At 49.1% G+C, this 19,934-nt stretch overlaps 1 protein-coding gene across 5 annotated transcripts in view; it reads left to right on the top strand.

The window, feature by feature from the left end:
• Positions 1–19,934, top strand: part of ADCYAP1R1 (ADCYAP receptor type I) — a 978,825-nt gene that overhangs the window by 682,447 nt on the left and 276,444 nt on the right. For all 5 annotated transcript variants that reach the window (XM_086940899.1, XM_086940897.1, XM_086940898.1 and 2 more), the window contains exon 12: positions 11,784–11,875. In XM_086940899.1, coding sequence (XP_086797025.1) covers positions 11,784–11,875 — 92 coding nt within the window. The remainder of the gene's footprint in view (positions 1–11,783; positions 11,876–19,934) is intronic.

Raw genomic sequence — 19,934 nt, 5'->3', positions numbered from 1 at the left:
CTTCAACTGATTCCGTACCCCATTCTACGCAGTCCTATGCATGCACATAATCCTGATGCTCCATATTCTCACCCTCCGATATCTGATACTGGTTCCGTCTATCAAATGTATTACGTTCGTCCTGGCCACAGCCCCTCTCTTCAACCCTACCACGATCACCTCCGCCACCTCTCACCCCCGAATAACTGTTCCTTAACCTTCCACCTCCTCGACCACGCTGACTACGTTGCTCACGAAGTACCGGAAAATCTTCAGCCCAATGCCCAAACTCTTTACAATAGGCACATTGGTCCTCCGCTATATCCGTACGCCCATACGACACATTACTCCCTCCTCTTCTGCCTCTATCATTCCCTCTAGATTGCGTTCCACGAACCTGTGCCAACATCACCTTCGTTTTCAATTCCTTCGCTTTCTTATCAACACTTTCTTTAGCCTCCAATTCCTGCCGCTCATAATACTGAGCCATAGTTAACAAAGACGCAGGGGTCGCCGTGGTCCAGGAACTTTCGCTCGTTTTCAATCGCTTCGCAATCTCCGGTAGGAGATTAGCCACATACTTATCAACAAACAGATGCCTACCCGTATCGTCTGTTAATGATTGCCCACTGTAATCATGAAATGCTTCTTCGAAGCGTGTATAGAAATCAGATACCGATTCATCTGGCTTCTGTTTACAGGAAGCCAACATAGTCCAATCGATCTTTTTAGGAGGCACCAGAGTTTTTAATTTAGTTAGAATAGCCGCCGGGAGATCTAAAATTAAAGCACACGGTTTACATGCAGGTTCCCTTTGTAAGTCAGCCTGTTCTAAGTCCTTCCAAGTAGCCCCAAATGTCGTTTGATCATTAGTTTTATGAATCAACCTCCACATATCAGGGGGGGAGTATTAATCCAAAGAAAAGGTCTACATCGACAAGAGTCATAACACAAGAGGAAATGGCCCCCTCCACCCCTTCATAGAATGCAGCTGGATTTTTACGAAGATCGGGCAGGGAGTTCTTTAATGCCATAACATCTGCTCTATTCCAAGGCGTATATACCCAATTATATATAAAGTACCCCTTTGCATCCTTCGACGTTTTATCGTCATCTGTACCATCTCCCTTGGGGGGAACATACAAAGGTGCGGCTTCACGCATAGGCATAACATGCACTTTAGAATTCTTATCTGAACCCCGGAGAGGACACTCTTTGGACTGCTCCGTCGACCCCGGCACGGACTCTTTAGCATTTCCCTTTTCATCCCGCAGTCTGGTCGCCTCATCCCGTAGATGGAGTAGTCGTTTGAAAAGGTCATCAACATCTGAAAGAGCAAATAAACCTTTATCCAAATTCTCACAATAAACCGACACAGCTTTGGGTTCTAAAGTCTCCGAATATTTACGAAAGCGAGTAACAACTTCATGTGCCAAAGTACTTATAAAACACAGTATTTCTCGTTCTGACCACATTTTCCTTTCAGCTAAAACCGTTGCTACAGTTATATGATCCATATTTAATTTCCTAGCAAGGCTACGCAAGTCCGCGGCTTTTTCTGCAGTTAACCTGACACTCGAGTTATCCTTTCCATCCGACTTATCCCGACTAGGTATGGGCGGAAAATCCTTTTCGCTCGCGGATTTTGCGGATTTTCGGGAAATTCGCAATCCGCGAGATTCGCGAATCTCCCGCAAAATCCGCAAATCCGCGAGCAGCGGATTTTGCTCGGACTGCTCGCACTGTTCGCGTGAGTTCGCGGCTTCCCAGTACAACTTCGCGCCCCGCGAATAAGTGCTAAATTGCAGAAATACGATCTTAGCAAAACTGAAACTACTTACCAGGTTCAAAAGTTCAGGCTCATCATTAGTAGCCATTTCCTGTAGTGCTTCCTGAGGGGCCCCTCCAGAGTTCAGTTGCCAGTTGCAACTATTATGTGACCCTGCTCTGAACCTCAGAATAGTTACACATATGCCACAAAGGTCCTGAATTACAGCTAAGGGAGACAAGCAGGAGCCAGGCTGGAAGTTAAAATCCATTAATCAGCCCCTAATTCATTATTGTCAGTTGGGGCAGGGCAGGTGTTGTAACTAATTTTGCAACAATGAAAGCACTTAGCAAGTGCAAAAGATCACTAATCAGGGCGCACTAAGGAAGCAGGTGCCAGCTAAAAAAATATTCTGTGACACATTAATCAGCCCCAAATTAATTCAGGTCACTTGAGGCAGGGAAGGTGTGCTTTGCTTTGCCGAAAATAATGTACACTGGACAACCAGAGGGTGTGGTGATGAAACAGAGGGTGGCATGGGTGGGCCAGAGGGTGGCATGAGTAGTCAGAGAGTGGCAGTGGTGACAGAGAGTGGCAGTGATGAAGAAGAGTGTCCCAAACAGGCTGGACACGTAGAAACAACAAGTTCGCAAAACTTGCGACCCGACAGGTAAGTTCGCAAATTGCGAAATTGTAAAAACCCTCGCGAACTGGCAGAAACACGGGCGAATACAAAAAAAAAAAAATCCGCAAATTCGCGGGAATTCGCGGATTTTGCGGATTGCGAGTTCGCAAATCCGCAAAATTCGCGAACGCGAGATTCGCAAAATTCGCCCATGCTTAATCCCGACCTTCATCACCGGAATCCTCGGACGGAGCCGTAGGGTGGACATACGGAGGCGGAGAGCGATCTAGTAATCAAAAATCATCAATTTCATTATTAAGGACAGGATAAAGCGGACGACGAATAGGAAATTGACCGGTCGTTTGCAAATTACGTTCCCGTGCCTCCCACTCTTTCTTCTCCTGCGCCTCCTTTTTCTCAAGCTGTAAAGCCTTATCTCGAGCAGCCTTGCGCTGCTCTTTGTCCGCCAAGGCAACCTCACGCTTCATACGCTCACGCACCGCTTTCTCCCACATTCGCACACAATCAAACATATCTTGTCTAGACCTGCGCTGAAGCAAACATTGCTCCACAAACTGAACCTTTCGCAAATCAAACGACCCATGTAGTGGCCATTGCAACTCGGGATCGGTTCTGGTATATTTATGCCATAATTTACTGTACAGTATAGGGGGAAGGCCGAATTTCACATACATCTCACGATTTGGAGTTCCTTCTGGGGGAGCCGGCTGTGATTCCGCTAACCTAATTGTGGTACCATTTCCAAAACAGCACATCCCTCGGAGTGTGCTTAAAACAGGCATGTTCAAAAAGTATCACGAAAGCGTGATACCATATAAATGGCACTTACAATACTCAGAGTACAAAACAAAATTAGAGAAACATCTCTACATGCCTGCCTATGTGAAGTGCACTACACATATAGGTTCAAAGTTCACAAAGTCAAAATGTTAGCTAACTCAAATCATAGTCACAATCATAGAACTTCAGTAAGCGTCCGTAGACTACCTTACCGATCACAAATCGTAGAACTTCAGTAAGCGTCCGTAGACTACCTTACTGATCACAAATCTTACCCAATTTCAAATATCCAGGTTCCAACTGCCAAGGTCTTTAATCGAATCAGCCAAACGGCACTATCCAGCAACGCAGACGATCAAGAACTCAGTCGGAGACCGGCGCCACCTGGAAGGTCAGATCAGAAGGAAAGGAAGAAAACACCGTGGGTGCCAAGACTCGGGTCACTCAGTGGCAGCGTACGCGTCCATGGCGAGTTTCCAATCCTTCGTCACGACCTCTCCTTCGGGCATCCGAGTCGCCGATGAGTCCCTTCGTGGTCGCCAATTTGTGGTATCGGGTTCCCAAGGCCTACATGCTCCGTAGATAACCCACTTACACCGAAAGAACTGTTGGCACGGAAACTGAAAAGTACAAAGGACAAGTTTATTAAGACCCCATGGGGTGGTGGTACATTCCTACAGCACCCTTCGGCAATGCAAGAAGTATCACACCAAACGTTGGTGCGAATCCTTCTTTTATACATTTTTTACAGGTAATAAAAGGTAGGCGGTACGAGGTTACAGAGCTTTATGTACATATATGGTCATTTTTGGAGCACAGCCAACTAATGGGAGGGGTTACAACTCCACTGGTCAGTTAGGCGGAACATTCCTGAGGGGTGACTGGTCAGTTGGGACTGCGCATGTACAGGCTTGACCGTTACTAAAAATAGCCTGTTGCTGGGCAAACTCAGATGGTCAACGGCACGGACAAAGGACTAAAGGGCATGCTGACCACGAGGCCGCTCATTCCCCAAAATGGCCGCCGTAACATACAAAATGGCGTTTCCTAATATGGCCAAGTTAAGGGGAATAACGTGTAGCAAAAGCTAAGCGCTAACCCGGCCATTGTCAAATTACGACATAACCATGCCAGCAGTTTGCCGGCTTTATCTCCTACTTTGAAAATTGTGTGCTGCGTTTTTGTTATTTGCGCCCTGGCAGCCTCTTATAAGTGGTCCCTGTAAGCTAGTTTAGTGAGACTGAGAGCATGTGTGTTGGTTTAATTAGGGTCTGTAGCATGTATATCCTCCTCATGGCCAACCGCCTGCTCCAAATCCACCACCTGCTGTGCTATGCAGCATTTGTAGGCTGAAATCACAGCGATGGCCTGCCCGCGCAGGACTGTCTTGAAGGCTTCCTAAAGAACAATGGGGCAGGCCACTGATTGTGTGTTTCCCTGGAAATATTGCGTCAATGTTTAATGCAGGGCCTTCCTAATGTTGGGGACTTTGAGGTATCCGGGCTGTATGGTAAAAATTTGTCTGCTACCCGTGAGGTGCGATGCGTATGTTAATAATATTGAAGAGTGATCTGAAATGCCTCTAGGGAGGTGTTTGACGTCCTGTATTTTATCTAACCCATTTTGCGCTGTAAGAAAGAGGTCTATTCGGGAAAGACTATTGTGCACACCAGAGTGATGCCTGTATTGATGTTCTGTTGGGTTTCTTGTGCGCCATACATCTACCAAACCCTGTGCCTCAGTGAAGTCCTGCAGATGCGATGCATTCGATTCTCTTCCCCGCGGCGGGTGCCTATCCCATGTGTCACTCATCGTGGAATTGTAGTCGCCCCTATTATAAGTTCCCCGGGGGGCAAATCGAGCAGGAACCTATCCAAGGCAGGGAATACACGCGTATGTAGTGTTGGAGGGATGTACATAGAGACAAAGTTATATATCCTCCCCTCTCATTGACAGGAGGCCACGGCAAATCACCCCTGGTTATCTGTCCATGATCCTGTCACCACCAGAGGGCAGTTATTCTGGATCAAAATCCCGACCCCCCTAGAGCAGACGTAAATTCAGAGTGGGCTACCATTTTAAACCCCCATCTGTCCAGTGCTTTAACAGTCGTGCCCACCAGGTGTGTTTCTTGTAACAGGCTGACTGATGGGTTGTGCCTATTGAGGTACTGTAACACTAGACCAAGTTTTACCTTGTGACCAAGGCAGTTCACATTCCAGGATATCATAGTTAAGGGAGAGCCCTGTGCTGTTGTGTTACCTAAACTTAAACCTGTGGTATCCGACGCCATTCTTCTGGGAATTGACTGACAGTCGTATGGCAGTGGTCTTGTCCAGTGGAGTACAGAGTGGATATAATAACGGTTGCGTGACTATCTCTGCCTGCTGTAGTTGAGCTTGTGTGTATCATGTAAAGTGAAAAACCATGAACACAAAACAAAGCCCCCCCACGTCCCCCATCCCTGCTCACCTGCCAGACAGATTCTCAACTACCCGCCACCCCAACATTGCAGAGTGCTTCAATCCCATTAAACAGTACTTGCATGTGGGGGGGGAGAAGTCCGAGAGGCGTCTTAGTCTACCCCGTCCTCAAAGACAAATTTGCAGCTGTGGAACGTAACGTCTCAGAGTTTGACTATGCTGCCTCGGGTCTTTTTTTGGGGGGGAAGACCAGTCTGGCCAAGTACCTCACCTTCATCTGTATGCGCACCTCATGGCGGCTCTAGTTGTGCGTGTGTTCCTTGGTTTAGGTCAGGCCTGACCATGGAATGTCACCTCACTTCACTTCCCGGCCTCCGTCTGTAGACTGTCTTCTTCCTCGTGTTTATGTCTGCGATCCCTGGATTCGCCGCCCTCTTGGAGTTGATGTTGGCATAACTCCGACCGTCTGGATCCTTCCACCTGTCTTCATCCTTCAAGCCAGTCGTGGGCCTCCTCAGGCGATTCAAAAAACCAAGTTTTTCCATCCGCTACTACTCGCAACTTGGCCGGAAACAACATTGAATAGGATAGCCCTCTGCGTCTGAGTTTTGTTTTTTACATCAAGGAAGCTTCTGCGACGCTTTGTGACTGCCGCCGTGTAATCTGGAAAGAAGGAGACCACCGAGTTTTGAACACGTAGCGGAGGGGCCACCCTTGCTGTTTGTAGTATGGCGTCCCTATCTCGGAAGTTAAAGATGCGGGCCAGAACGGGTCTAGGCGGAGCCCCAGGCTTCGGCCTGCCCCCCCGGCACCCAGTGCGCTCTTTCCACGGAGAAAAAGGTGGAGAGCTCTATGGGCTGAAGTTTGGTTTTTATGAGGTCCTCTATGTAGAGATCCATGGCTGGGCCCCCCTCACTTTCTGGAACACCCGTGATTCTTACGTAATTGCACCTGGAGCGCCCCTCCTGATCGTCCAACTTTGCCTCAATGAGTTTATTTTCGGCTTCTAAATGACTGGCCCTCTTGAGCAGTGTGGTAGTTTCTTTAGCAAGGGTCTTCGTCACCTGCTCAACCTCAATGACCCTGGTAATAATTTTTTGGAAGTCCGCTCTCAGAAACAAGACATAAGAGGAGATCGATCCCACCGTTGTGTGCACATTTGTGAGTGCAGACATAATATCCTCCAGCGTGACCTTCGCCGCTCCCTCCGGCACAGGGGCCTTTTCTGATGCGGCATGTTTTTCTGGCAAGGCTGGAAAGTCTTTTGAGTAGGTATATTTATTCAGCTTGACCTGGGCGGTCGTGCGTGGGCCACTGCCCCCCATTTATGGTAAGTTGTTGAGGTACTGGCTGGTACTCGCTACCGCCTGCCGCGTGACCGCAAGACACACGCGGCCTGTTGGTTTTCTCGCCGCACCACTAATACGTGGTAGGTAGGGCCGAACGTTGGTGGGCAGCGCCCATTTTTTGCTGGCCCCTTGCAAGGCAACACTGATGGTAGTCTTGCTCACTCCTTCCCCAGGTACCCTCTCTCAGTCTTGGAGCTCACAGCTACTGGGTCTTCTTGCGGTGCAGCATGTCACCTTGGGCGTCTTCCGTGCTTGGAAGCACTTCTTTTGTGGGTTTTGATTAGTGAGCCGTTGGGGCACGGGTATCATTACGAGTCCTTGGGCCTCCTCACCTTGTAGTGTGTAACACAGTATGTCTTCTGCCCCTGAGTTTGCTGTCTTTGGATGCGCTGGATATCAGGTCCCCTCCCTTGCCTTTGTAGAGTTGAGCGAGCGGCAACAGTCACCGCCGGCGCTCAGCCTCGCACTTCTCACCCGGTATATTGGGCTCCGTCTTTCGCTGGGGCCTTACTCCGCCGCTTCTCCTTAAGTGCGGGGAGGGCTGTCTAGCCTGGTTGACAGCCTTTTCATTGAGTGCCCTCCGGTGCCTGCAGTGCCTGCCCTGAACGCCGTATTCGCGCTACTGTGTGTTCCCTGCACTAATTGAGGCCTTGGCTTCTGTCATGCGTGTAGGCCGCTTTGGATTTTTCAGCCCCGGTGTCTCGAGCGGTGCAGCTTTGCAGCTGGAAACAGGATCGGAAGGTGCCCCTTGTACTCCTGTGCTCATTGGTGTTTTAAATGGCGTGGTTGTGCCAGGCTTCCGTCACGCGTGTAGGCCGCTTCAACTATTTCAGCCCCGGTGTGACTGCAGCTACGGCCGGCGCTTCGTCCTGCAGCCCTCTCCCGGTATTTACGTCTCCGTCTCCCGCTGGGGTATCACTTCACCATTCTTCCACTGGTGGTGGCAGGACTGCCAGCCTGGGTGGTCGCCTTTCCGTTGGATGCTGTCCGGTGCCTGTAATGACCGCTCTGGACTCCCTGATTGCGTTGATCTGCGTGTGTTCCCGCCGGGCCCCTGCACTAATTGATGCCGTGGCTTCTGTTACTCTTGTGGGCTGCTTCAGATATTGAGGCCCCGGTTTCTCATGCGGTGCAGCTTCAGAGCTGAAAACAGGATTGGATGGTGCCCCTATTATTCCGATGTCCACTGGTGTCTTTGAGGGCGGATGTATGCCAGGATTATATGCCGGATTGATTGGGGTACCCGCGCCGGTCTCGGAGCTCTTCTAAGCTGCAGCCATTTCTCTCGGCTGCAAGCCGCGCACCCTCAAAGTACAATTTTTAATATATACCAATCACCCCTAAGGAAGGCCTCCGGAGCCCAGGACGCCAGGTGCAATATATTAAAGGTGTGGACATATAAGTGCAAGCTTATATGGCCCTGTAGTGGCATTACATTCAAGGACGCTATAAGTGATAGATAGTCTATAGGATAACATGAGCTGACCCCCTGGCAAACAACATGCCTCATCATCCATGACAAGAATCTCATGTCAGGTATGATGTGGCATGCATCAAGGTTGCCACTTTAGAGGTTGTCCACCTGGTTGCCACAGCCTTTCCTGTGCCCATGGCTGCCAGCCCGCACTTGCTGCCTCCAAGAGAGGAATCTTGTCCCCTGGCAGAATATGACAACTCTCCCAGGAGTCAGAAAGAATTGCCTGGATGGGAAGGAAGTCACACCTCCATCCTTGACAGGCTGGCTAGTGAAGTGGGACATCAAAGCGGGGGGCTTCAGAGGCTACATTGCCTGTGATATGCAACCAGACTGCTTCCCAAAAGAATAAACATCCCCCCTCCTGCCCACAGGTACATTTGCACCCGAGCAGGTAGGAAAAATAGGTATTCAGGAGGTGTACACTCACAGAAGACTAGCCACACCTCTAGAGTGGGCTACCTGGTCTGTACAGCTAAGGGGAAGACTCCTGCCATTTTTAAAAGTGGTAGAATAGTGGGTTATGGGTAGAAATGGTGACCAACACCCTCAGCTGTGGTCACCTCAGGGGTGGATTAGCAGTGGGGGCTAGTAGCCTTCTGGCCACTTTCACCCACACCCCTAATTCCCCTAAATCCAGGATTTAAGGCTGCCCCTGACACCAGAACCTTAGTTCTGATCTGGCTTGCAACAAGGATAAATGAAGAGACCTGTGTCTGTGACCACAGGAGCTGCACAAATCAAAAGCATGATACTCTGCACCCTTGGGAGCTTTCCGGAACCTGCACAAACAGGGCTCATCCCCCAGACAGAGGGATCCCTTTGAGAGCCAAAGGCATCACCATACTCCCTTTGGCTAGTAGCACTAAAACCCTGCATCCACAAGTAAAAACAATGCACCAGACCTGAAGAATCACTGGCCATTGGACCCTCCGAGGGATCACCCAGAAGTAGATGGTTCAATGTGGGAAATGTAGTAATGACCACCACTAAGTTTCAGGTGGCTACCATGTTCCCCAAGATCTCCGGATGTTTAATTAACTTTCCACTGTGTTTACTGCTTCCACGCCTTGATGGTCGCCAGTCCAGCGCCCACAACCTTTACTCGACTCTGCACCTCGAGGGAACTCCACAAAACTTTCAGCCGACATCAGCAGGTTCTCCGTTGTTGACTTTTTACACCCTGTTCGCCACTAGTATTGTGCAAGTCATAAAGCCCCATCTCTACTGCTGCTCCGGCTTCAGCACCATGGACAACCAGGACAACTCTCTACCTGGCTACTCCACCCAGGTAAAATTGAACTGACTGTCTTGGCTTTGTCCTGAGACCCACATCGCTTTTACACTCCTTGGGTTCCACTCAACGACCTGCAAGTGACCGATTGTCACAACCAGATTTTGGTATTGACCCCGATAGAAAAGTCTTGCAAAATCTGCAGTAGTGAATTGCTTTGATTATGTTTTCCTTTAAAATCCATAACATTGGTTATATGTATCTGATCTTGTTCATTTTGCTGTCTAAATTAAGATAAAAATCTGCTTTCTTTTTATAACTTGGTGTCGGATTTCTTTCTAGTCATGTCATTTACTTATCATCCATGTAGGTACTCTGAAATGCTTAACACATTTTCCTCCAGTCAAGTCTGACTGCTCTTTTCTTCTCTACAAGGAATGAGCTAATGCTTTATTATTGTAAATCTATCTGTTTCTTTTTGCGGTATTGTGAGACTATTAAATAGTGAAGTCTGATTAGCATCACCACATAATACTCCACCTTGCTGCATCATTGTTATAGCCATGTGGTGTACAGTTGCAATATAGTTGTGAAACATAATTATGCATCCCGGCATTAATCACCTGCTAAAATGTGATCAACTCCAGCCACCACTATCATTAATCTTACCAACCATTCCAAAAAAGAGACACTGCCAGCTTGCTTTAATGTTTGTTGTAACACTCCAACAGAGTAAGATTAAGTATACAATTAACAAAGAGAGCCAGGAGGCATTCTTCCATGGTTCTGGGTGAGGGCGTGGGTGTGCTCATCATCTACCTGATGAACTGTCCGTTATACAAGGTACTGGATAGAATACAATGGATATACAACCTCATATCTATAATGACATATGTAACTAAAACCAGTGCTTAATGTGTAAAAAAATAAGTGACAGGGCACTCGAAAGAAGTCCACTGTAACTTTCACCACCCATTGCCCCTGCCAGCGTAGCCAATGGCAGTACCAACACAGCTACTAACCGTTACACTCCTACAAGTATGACAATTTAGACAATTTAGACAATTTCAGCCCCTCAAATAATAAGAATAGCTTGGGCTGCAAGTATTTGTAATTTGTAATGTATACTGAATTAATAAAAAACTGTTGTGCTCATCTCTAAATTAGACAAACATTGCCACTAAGTGGCAGACTGTCATAAGTGCTGGTGTTGACAAAATAGGGCTTTATTATGATGTCGGGCAGAAAGCCAACTGAGAGCTCGTCTGAGGCTTTCCACCGGACATCATAGGTTTCTGTCCTGTCGGTCAGAGGGAAACACACAGGGGCATTCCGCTGCACTTACGAAGGCCTCAAGGAACCTCACAGGGTATTGGTTGGACAGATAATCCCCAAATAGCAGCGGTGCCATCAGGAATATGATGTACGTTTAACACAGCCTTTCCATGTTGGCCTCTCCGATATGGACATCCTGTCAGAAAGGGATTTTGGAGGCCCCTACAGGTCCCTGTAACCCTGCTGCCTCTGCTATGAGGGCTTTGGTGGCCCCACAACATCCATCATGTGGCGGGCACTGCAGGGTGCCTGCCACATAGTGCATGGATTTTTAAAAAGTTTATTTTTTCTATTTCAGCTTGTGCTACAACCGGCAGCACAAGCCACATTAGAAAAAATTACACTTTCTGACCGCCCTTGTAATAGTGGAAGCGGGACCGCCGACTCCTTGTCGGGTGGTCCAGTTTCCGCTACGAGGTGGGTTGGACACTTGTCCGACTGACATCGTAATTAGGTCCTTAGTGTGGGTGCCCAGTACAGGAAACCACCAGCTCAGATTAAGTACTGACTATAACTAATAACAAAGATTATTTTCAATTGAGAAGGTAAATTCGTGCCCAAGCACAGGTATGCTATTTAACGAATGCATATAACAAGTGCATGAATAAATAATTTCCCTTAAATATCTTGTTGAGTGTATATTACTGATATCTTGTTCTTCTCCATAGGCTATACATTTCAAAGAACCAACAGTATTCGTTTTACTGCTTGGCCTCCACTTTAAATACAAAACGAATATGCATATGATGGGGAAAAGCCAGTAAAAAGTGACTGATTATTTTCCCTTTTTTCCAGATCAACTTTGTGCTATTTGTTGGCATAATAATCATTCTTGTGCAGAAACTGCAGTCTCCTGACATTGGTGGGAATGAATCTAGCATTTACTTGTAAGTATGGTGCTTATGAAGAATACAAAACCTAGGTTTTAATTTTAAGATATAATATATAAATAGTAAAACAGAGACACTCCTCATTTTGGATTTCTTTTCCTAAATCCACCAACCACATACTGTTGGGAAATTTCTCTTCAAATGTATGATTGTATGCATTCACTCAACAATATGAAACGTGTTCATTCTGTGTGAAAATGTTAATATATATGATAACTAAGAATATAATATTAACTGTTCATGGCATTAGACACACATGCACACACACACACATACTAAAAATGCGCAGTAACGACTAAGTACTGTTGTCGTTTTTAGGAAGTATTTTACTAATCTCTTTGGCTCTGTTTGACGAATGTGCACAAAATTTTCTCAAAATGTTACTCACAATTGTTTGATCATTGAAAATTGATGAACTTTAGTCAAGGAGCGGGGGCGGTAGAGCTATAGAAAAGGGTGTTCCAAAACACAAGTTCTTTATTTTCTTATGCAGTGAACCACAGAAATAAAGCACTAGGTGTAATGACACCAACTTTGGCAGGTGTACTGAGCCTAGTTTCTTCTGTGTTCTGTGCATGTTGTTGAATTCATGACAGAGTAATGAGTAGGGTTCAAGTCGTTTGGTTTATGTATATCTCACCTTTAGGTAGACAAATAGACAAGGAATCTAAGTGACTATTCACAGATGAAAAAATTTGACCTAATCTGTCATTTGATGATGTTGTATTATGTGAAGTTAGCAAATAATTGATCATGCAGATTTAGATCTCAGGGATGATGCATCACCCGACTTGAGAGCTGGGGTGATGCCCGAAAGGGTGAAAAATTATCTTTTCTTCCAGAAAAATTAGTTTATATTTAGCAAATGAGTTGTCAAACAAACTTTGGAAGATAGACAAGGGCTTTCTTTTCTAGAAAACATGGAGTGAACGGCTTTATTGTAGCTCTCTCCCCTATTTCTGTAATCTTAACTCAAACCCGAATCTCCACAGCATGCTTCTATCTCCAACACAAACTCTGGTCTGGTACAAGTATGTACTTTGCACAAAGGCATGGCCTGTTCCAGTACTAGGTGCTATTGTTGTTACTGGTGTTGCACACAAGAAAAAATGGGGACATTTCTTATAACATTTGCATAATGTGACGATTTTTTGGACAACCTCTCAAAATAAAGAATATATCATCTTAAATGTCATATTATAATGTGTGCAATTTGCTGAAGGAAACACATTCATAGGGGGTTCACATTTACTTTTTTTCATAGGTTATTATAGATAAGTGAAAGTGCAAAAAAGATCATAGCCAGTTGATACAACTGGATGGGTAGGCACTGCTTGAAGTTGAACTCAGGAAAAACTGAGGTGGTGTTATTTGGAAACCTTTCCCCTCAGTGGTCACCAGTTTGGTGGCCAAACACTCTGGGCCCTACTCCCAAACCAGTAATCAAGGCAAAGAATCTGGAGGTCATCATAGATGACAAACTCAACATGAAGTCCCAAGTTTCTGAGGTTGTCTCCTCCTCCTTCCTCACTTTCAGAATTGTATGTAAAATTCTGCCTTTTATTCCCATAAATACAAGAAAAACAGTACTGACCTCCCTTGTTCTATTCAAATTGGATTACTGTTATGGACTGTATAATAATTTACAATCCAATTTACTTAGAAGGTTGCAGGCACTACAAAGCGCCGCGGCTAGACTGGTCTTGGATGTTCCTACATACCAGTCTATCAGAGCATGCATTCATGAATTGCACTGACTACCAGTTGGTCAGCAGATCAAATGTAAGGCTCTTTGCACTGCTTATAAGGCATTGCATAGAGAAGGACCACAATTTCTTCTGGACCTCTTTAGCTGGTACTCTTCCAACAGATTGTTTTGTCCAGCCAATGCCTACGTAGTTCCCACCACTAAAATTAAAATCAATCAATCAATCAATCAATCAATCAATCAAAGCATTTATATAGCGCACTACTCACCCAGAGGGTCACAAGGCGCTAGGGGAGAGGGGGGTCCGCTACTGCTCGAACAGCCAGGTCTTGAGCTGCTTCCTGAAGGCGAGGTGGTCCTGGGTCAGGCGGAGGTGGGTCGGGAGGGAGTTCCAAGTCTTGGCGGCTAGGTAGGAGAAGGACCTTCCCCCTCTGGTGGCTCTTCGGAAGCGGGGGACGGCGGCCAGGGCGTGGCCGGTCGATCGAAGCTGGCGTGTGGGAGCGTAGAAGTTGAGGCGGCTGTTGAGGTATCCTGGGCCTTGGTTGTGTAGGGCTTTGTGTGCGTGGGTGAGGAGGCGGAAGGTGATTCTCTTGTTGACCGGAAGCCAGTGCAGGTCTCTCAGGTGTCCGGAGATGTGGCTGCGACGGGGGATGTCCAGGATGAGTCGTGCTGAGGTGTTCTGGATTCGCTGGAGTCTCTTCTGGAGTTTGGCGGTGGTACCGGTGTAGAGGGATTTGCCGTAGTCCAGACGGCTAGTGACGAGGGCCTGGGTGACCGTCTTCCTGGTCTCGGTGGGGATCCACCGGAAGATCTTACGTAGCATGCGCAGGATGTTGAAGCACGACGAGGAGACGGCGTTGATTTGTCTGGTCATGGAGAGGGAGGAGTCCAGGATGAAGCCCAGGTTGCGTGCGTGGTCTGTTGGTTTGGGTGCACTGCCCAGGGCGGGGGGCCACCAGGAGTCGTCCCAGGCGGAGGGTGAAGATCCCAGGATGAGGACTTCCGTCTTGTCCGAGTTCAGTTTCAGGCGGCTGTTCATCATCCACTTGGCTACGTCTGTCATCCCTTCGTGTAGGTTGGCTCTGGCGGTGGCGGGGTCGTTGGTGAGGGAGAGGATCAGCTGGGTGTCGTCGGCGTAGGAGATGATGTTGAGGTTGTGTTAGCGTGCGATGGCTGCGAGTGGGGTTATGTAGACGTTGAAGAGGGTTGGGCTGAGCGAGGAGCCTTGAGGAACGCCGCAGATGACTTTGGTGGCTTCTGATCTGAACGGGGGGGAGCGGACTCTCTGTGTCCTTCCGGCGAGGTAGGAGATGATCCACTCTAGTGCCTTCTCCTGGATTCCGACGTTGCTGAGGCACTGCACTAGGGTACGGTGGCAGACAGTGTTGAAAGCCGCGGAGAGGTCTAGGAGGATGAGGGCCGCTGTTTCTCCGTTGTCGAGTAGGGCTCGGATGTCATCGGTGGCTGCGATCAGGGCGGTCTCGGTGCTGTGGTTGGCCCGGAAGCCAGACTGCGAGAGGTCGAGGGATCCGTTCGTCTCGAGGAAGGCGGCCAGCTGTTTGTTGACGGTCTTCTCGATGACTTTTGCAGGAAACGGGAGCAGCGAGATGGGGCGGTAGTTCTTGAGGTCGGTGGGGTCGGCTGATGGCTTCTTTAGTAGAGCGCTGAGATTGGCGTGCTTCCAGCTCTCCGGGAAGGTAGCGGTGTCGAAGGAGGTGTTGATGATGTCCCGCAGATGTCCCGCAGGTGGGGTGCGATGACAGCGTCAGCCTTGTTGAAGACGTGGTGAGGGCAGGGGTCGGTCGGAGATCCCGAGTGGATGGAGTTATTCGTGCAGAAGGTGTCTTCGGTGCTGATCGGGGTCCAGGTGCGGAGGGTGGTGGTGGGGGGCGGTGGTTCGGTCGTGGCGTGCGTCGGTTGAGTGCTGAAGCTGTTGTGTATGTCTGCGATCTTGTTGTGGAAGTAGGAGGCGAGGGAGTTGCAGAGGTCTTGTGAAGGGGTGATGTCGTTGTTTCCGGCGTTGGGGTTGGAGAGATCTTTAACGATGTTGAAGAGTTCCTTGCTGTTGTGTGTGTTGTTGTCCAGTCGTTCCTTGAATGCAGTTTTCTTGATGGTGTGAATCAGTTGGTGGTGTTTTCGGGTGGCGAGCTTGAGGGCAGTCATGTTGTCCGGTGTTGGGTCTCTGCGCCAGGGTTTCTCGAGGGCTCAGCAGTTCCTCTTGGAGCTCTTGAGTTCGTCAATGAACCATGGGGCTTTCTTGCTGCCGGGTCTGCTAGGCGGGGTCCTCAGAGGGGCGAGGTCATCTGCGCAGTTGCTGATCCACTTTGTGAGGTTGGTGGCCGCCTGGCTGGGGTTCGTTGCGCCGGTGGGAGGGTTCTTGCTCAGGGAAGTAGCGAGCTAAAGGTAAAGTAGTTCTTTATTGTTGGTTAATTAAACCATTACAATATATACAATTCCACAATGTTTAAAATGAACTTTTAACTATATAAAAGAGAGAAAAAGTATGAGTTCTAAGTGTTCAAAAGACTGTCGTGAGTTTCAGTGAAATTATTCAGGACACAAATTGTCTTTGGAAACAGGGTTCTTAAGTCAAGATGAAGGTCGGCCTGTGACAATAGGTCTCGTTTTTCCACGAAACTGTCCAGGAATTTAACTGATCTACAAATCAGTTGAGGATCCGCAGTGCATAAGATTTGGATTATCGCAGTCCGGCAGGTACGAACTCCTTGCTCATTGAGCTTGTCCTTTAGCCAATACCGCCGACCTTGATACATAGCCGGACAGATGCAAACTATATGAATAATGTCTTGTTTACCTGCGCCACAAAGGTCACATTCCGTTGATTCTTGTGGTTTCCATTTTGGTTGATCAAATCTTGTCGGGAGGTTACCCAGCCTTAATTGAAGAAATTTACATTTGATAAAAAACGAGAAAGCAATGTCTAAATAAGCTGCTGGTATGGGCTTTATGTGTGATTTGATGGTCATCCAGGCGTGGGTCCGGGCACTGAAGGTTATTTTGTCGTTGAGAAACGAGTGTTTCTTGGCGATCCTCGCGACCGCTTGTTTGAACGAAGAAACTGGCAGTTTTGTTTCCCACAATGGTCCCAGCTCGGTTGTATCTAGTGAGAGTTTTAGGTACTTTGCGTGCTCGGAGCTCGGGTTTGTGTGGATTGCTTCCCACAATGCCCCATTCATTTTGTTCTCCTTGTTCCTCCAAACGTTGTACCAGAATTTGATAGCCTCATATTTTTTCAGTAGTCCTTGAGATTGTAATCCAAATTCAAGTCTTACTTGCGCTGGTGAGGAGCTGTTCGGTAGGGAAAAGACCCGTTTATAGACTTTAGTTTGTATTTTGTCTATGAGAGTAGCACTTTTCCAATGATGTAATACACTCCCATATGCTATTGTGGGTAACAGTTTTGATTTCATTGCGGTTAGCAAGGGGGAGACAAGAGGACCTTTTAGCTCTGCTGCCAAACTAGTGAAAGCGTGCAGTAAGGTGGACCCTTTTTTTTCCATGTCCTTAAAGTGCACATGGAAGTTGAGACGGTTGTCTAAATGTACCCCCAGGTACTTATAGCTATTTACCACTTCCAGTTGATCATTGTTTATTCGGAAGTTTGGTGAAGTTTTGCGTCGTCGCGTTATGAGCATTACCTTTGTTTTCCTGATGTTTATGGTTAACAGGTTCTTTTTTGTATAATCGGACATGTCATGCAGTAGGCGTTGGAGGCCAATTTTTGTCTGGCTCAGCAATACCACATCGTCCGCGTACGATAAGTGCGTTACACAGAGGCTACTTAACCGGGGAGGATGTGCGTTGACCTTGTCCAGGCTTTCTGTCAGATCACCCATAAATAGATTAAATAGATGTGGGGCCAAAACACAGCCTTGCTTTAGACCGTCGGCAGTGTTGATCTTCCGGGTTAAGCAGTGCCCGTTGTCAATTTTTACCTGCATCCAGGTGTCAGTGTACAGGTTAATGATGGGCAAGACAATAGAGTCCGTTAGGCCCAGTTTTTTTAGTTTTGCCCATAGCAATTGCCTGTTGACGCGGTCAAATGCCGCCTTGAAGTCCACAAAAAGGTGTAGAGCTCCTGGCGGTTCTCTAGGCTTTTCTCTGCGATCAGGCATAGGGCCATAGCATTCGTCATTGTTCGCATGCCACGGCGGAACCCAGACTGATTCAGTGGTATTTTGTTGTTCTTATCTGACCATTGGGCCAGGTCTGCTAGTATCATTGACGCGTAGTATTTTGCTTCGGCGTCGATGAGGGCGATCAGACGGTAGTTATTTGGATCTTTACGATCTCCGCCTTTGTAGATTGGAGTTATGATCGCCCCCCTCCAGCTCTCTGGGATACCACCTGTGTTGTTTACTGTTCAAAAGAGCGAATCGAATTTACTAGCCCAGTACTGTGGGTCCTCCTTATAGATGGCTTGCAGAACGCCGTTTGGACCAGGGGCGCTATCTTGCCTACTTTTCTTGATTATTTTTAGTATGCTTTGCTCTTCGTCTTGCCTGGAGTGTGGTGCCAAGCTTTCGCGAGCTTTTAGGCGGTCCCCTTGATGGACTTGGGCGGTGTGTTCTCCCACTGATTTATCTGTTACTTTGCTTAGCAAAGTTGTCGAGAAGTAGCGAGCTGGTCGGCTGTGATCTTGTTCCAGCTTCTGCATGCAACCTGTTGCTGGTGGTGGTGGATCGTGGTCCTTCTGAAGCTGAAGTGGACGCAGCTGTGGTCCGTCCAGTGGAGTCCGGTGGCGTGGCTGAAGGTGATGTCCTTGCTGGAGGAGAAGACGGGGTCAAGCGTGTGTCCGGCGTAGTGGTTGGGGGTGGTCACCAGCTGCTTGAGTCCGAGGTTTGCGAGGTTGTCCAGTAGGGTGGTGTTGCGGTCGTTGTTGTTCTCCAGGTGGAAGTTGAGGTCCCCGAGGAGGATATAGTCAGCGGAGGGGAGGGCGTGCGGGCTGATGAAGTCGGCGATGTCTTCGCTGAATTGTGTGCGTGGTCCCGGGGGTCTGTAGATGAGGGTGCCTCTGAGGGTGGTCTTGGGGTTGATGTGGATCTTGAAGTGCAGGTGTTCGGCGGGTGCGAGGGTGTCGTCGGTGTTGGTCGTGATGCGGATGGTGTTCCTGTGGATGATGGCAATGCCTCCTCCTGTCTGGTTGGCGCGGTCCCTCCGGATGATCTTGTAGCCGTCCGGGATGGCGATGGCGATGTCGGGCGCTGAGGAGGCGTTCATCCAGGTTTCCATGAGGAAGGCGACGTCAGGGGCTGTGGTATCGAGCGGGTTCCAGAGCTCAATGGCGTGTCTGTGGACGGAGCGGGTGTTGAGCAGGATGCACTTGAGGTGGTTGCTGCTGGTGTTTGGCTTGGTGGGTGCTGGTGTAGTGCAGGTCCGGTTGCAGGTGTACTTGCAGGAGTGGCAGCTGAAGGGTCCGTGGGTGCGTCTCGGGGTGGCTCGGTAGCATCCCGGGATTCGGCCAGTGTTGAGAGCGTGGAGTTCGGTGGAGTTGTAGGTCCGGCGGGAGGGCTGGTGTCTGCGGGGGCCAGGGGTCCTGGTGCTGGGCGCGGTCCAGGCGCGGACGGGCGCAGACGGGCTTACCTTTGGCGCACCTTCGGCGCTCAATCGGTGCTCCTGCTGCACGCGTCTGCTGCGCGGTCGCTCTGGGGGCGTCATAAGAAGGGGGACGCGAGGGCGGGTCAGCTGGGTGGCGGGAGCAGTGCGGCCAATGGGCTGGTGGTGGACGGGGCCGCAGGGGGGCAGCGGCGGGAAAAACTGGCGGGCGGGCAGCTCAGCTGTGACTGGGCCGCTCGGGGGTCAGGGAGGGCGGCGGCGGCGGCAGGAGCTTGGCAGGCGTCAGCAGGAACAGGCAGGAGCAGGAAGCGGCAGGAGCAAGGGGGTGACCCGGCCTACTAAAAGACGCAGTGGTCACTCCCGAGCGCACCCGGCGATCCCCTTAAGAAGGGGGACGGGAGGGCGGGTCAGCTGGGTGGCGGGAGCGGGGCGGCCAATGGGCTGGTGGTGGGCGGGGCCTTAGGGGGGCAGCGGTGGGAAAAACTGGCGGGCGGGCAGCTCAGCTGTGGCTGGGCCACTCGGGGTCAGGGAGGGCAGCGGCGGTGGCAGGAGCTTGGCAGGCGTCAGCAGGAACAGGCAGGAGCAGGAAGCGGCAGGAGCAAGGGGGTGACCCGGCCTAGTAAAAGGCGCAGTGGTCACTCCCGAGCGCACCCGGCGATCCCCTTAAGAAGGGGGACGGGAGTGCGGGTAAGCTGGGTGGCGGGAGCGGAGCGGCCAATGGGCTAATTGGGGGGGAAGGAGTTTCAGCTACAACAGTATAAAGGAATGGAC

This window comes from Lissotriton vulgaris, chromosome 10, assembly GCF_964263255.1.
Source record: "Lissotriton vulgaris chromosome 10, aLisVul1.2, whole genome shotgun sequence".
NCBI classification, from domain to species: Eukaryota; Metazoa; Chordata; class Amphibia; order Caudata; family Salamandridae; genus Lissotriton; species Lissotriton vulgaris.
This window is presented reverse-complemented; position numbering and strand designations above follow the sequence as displayed.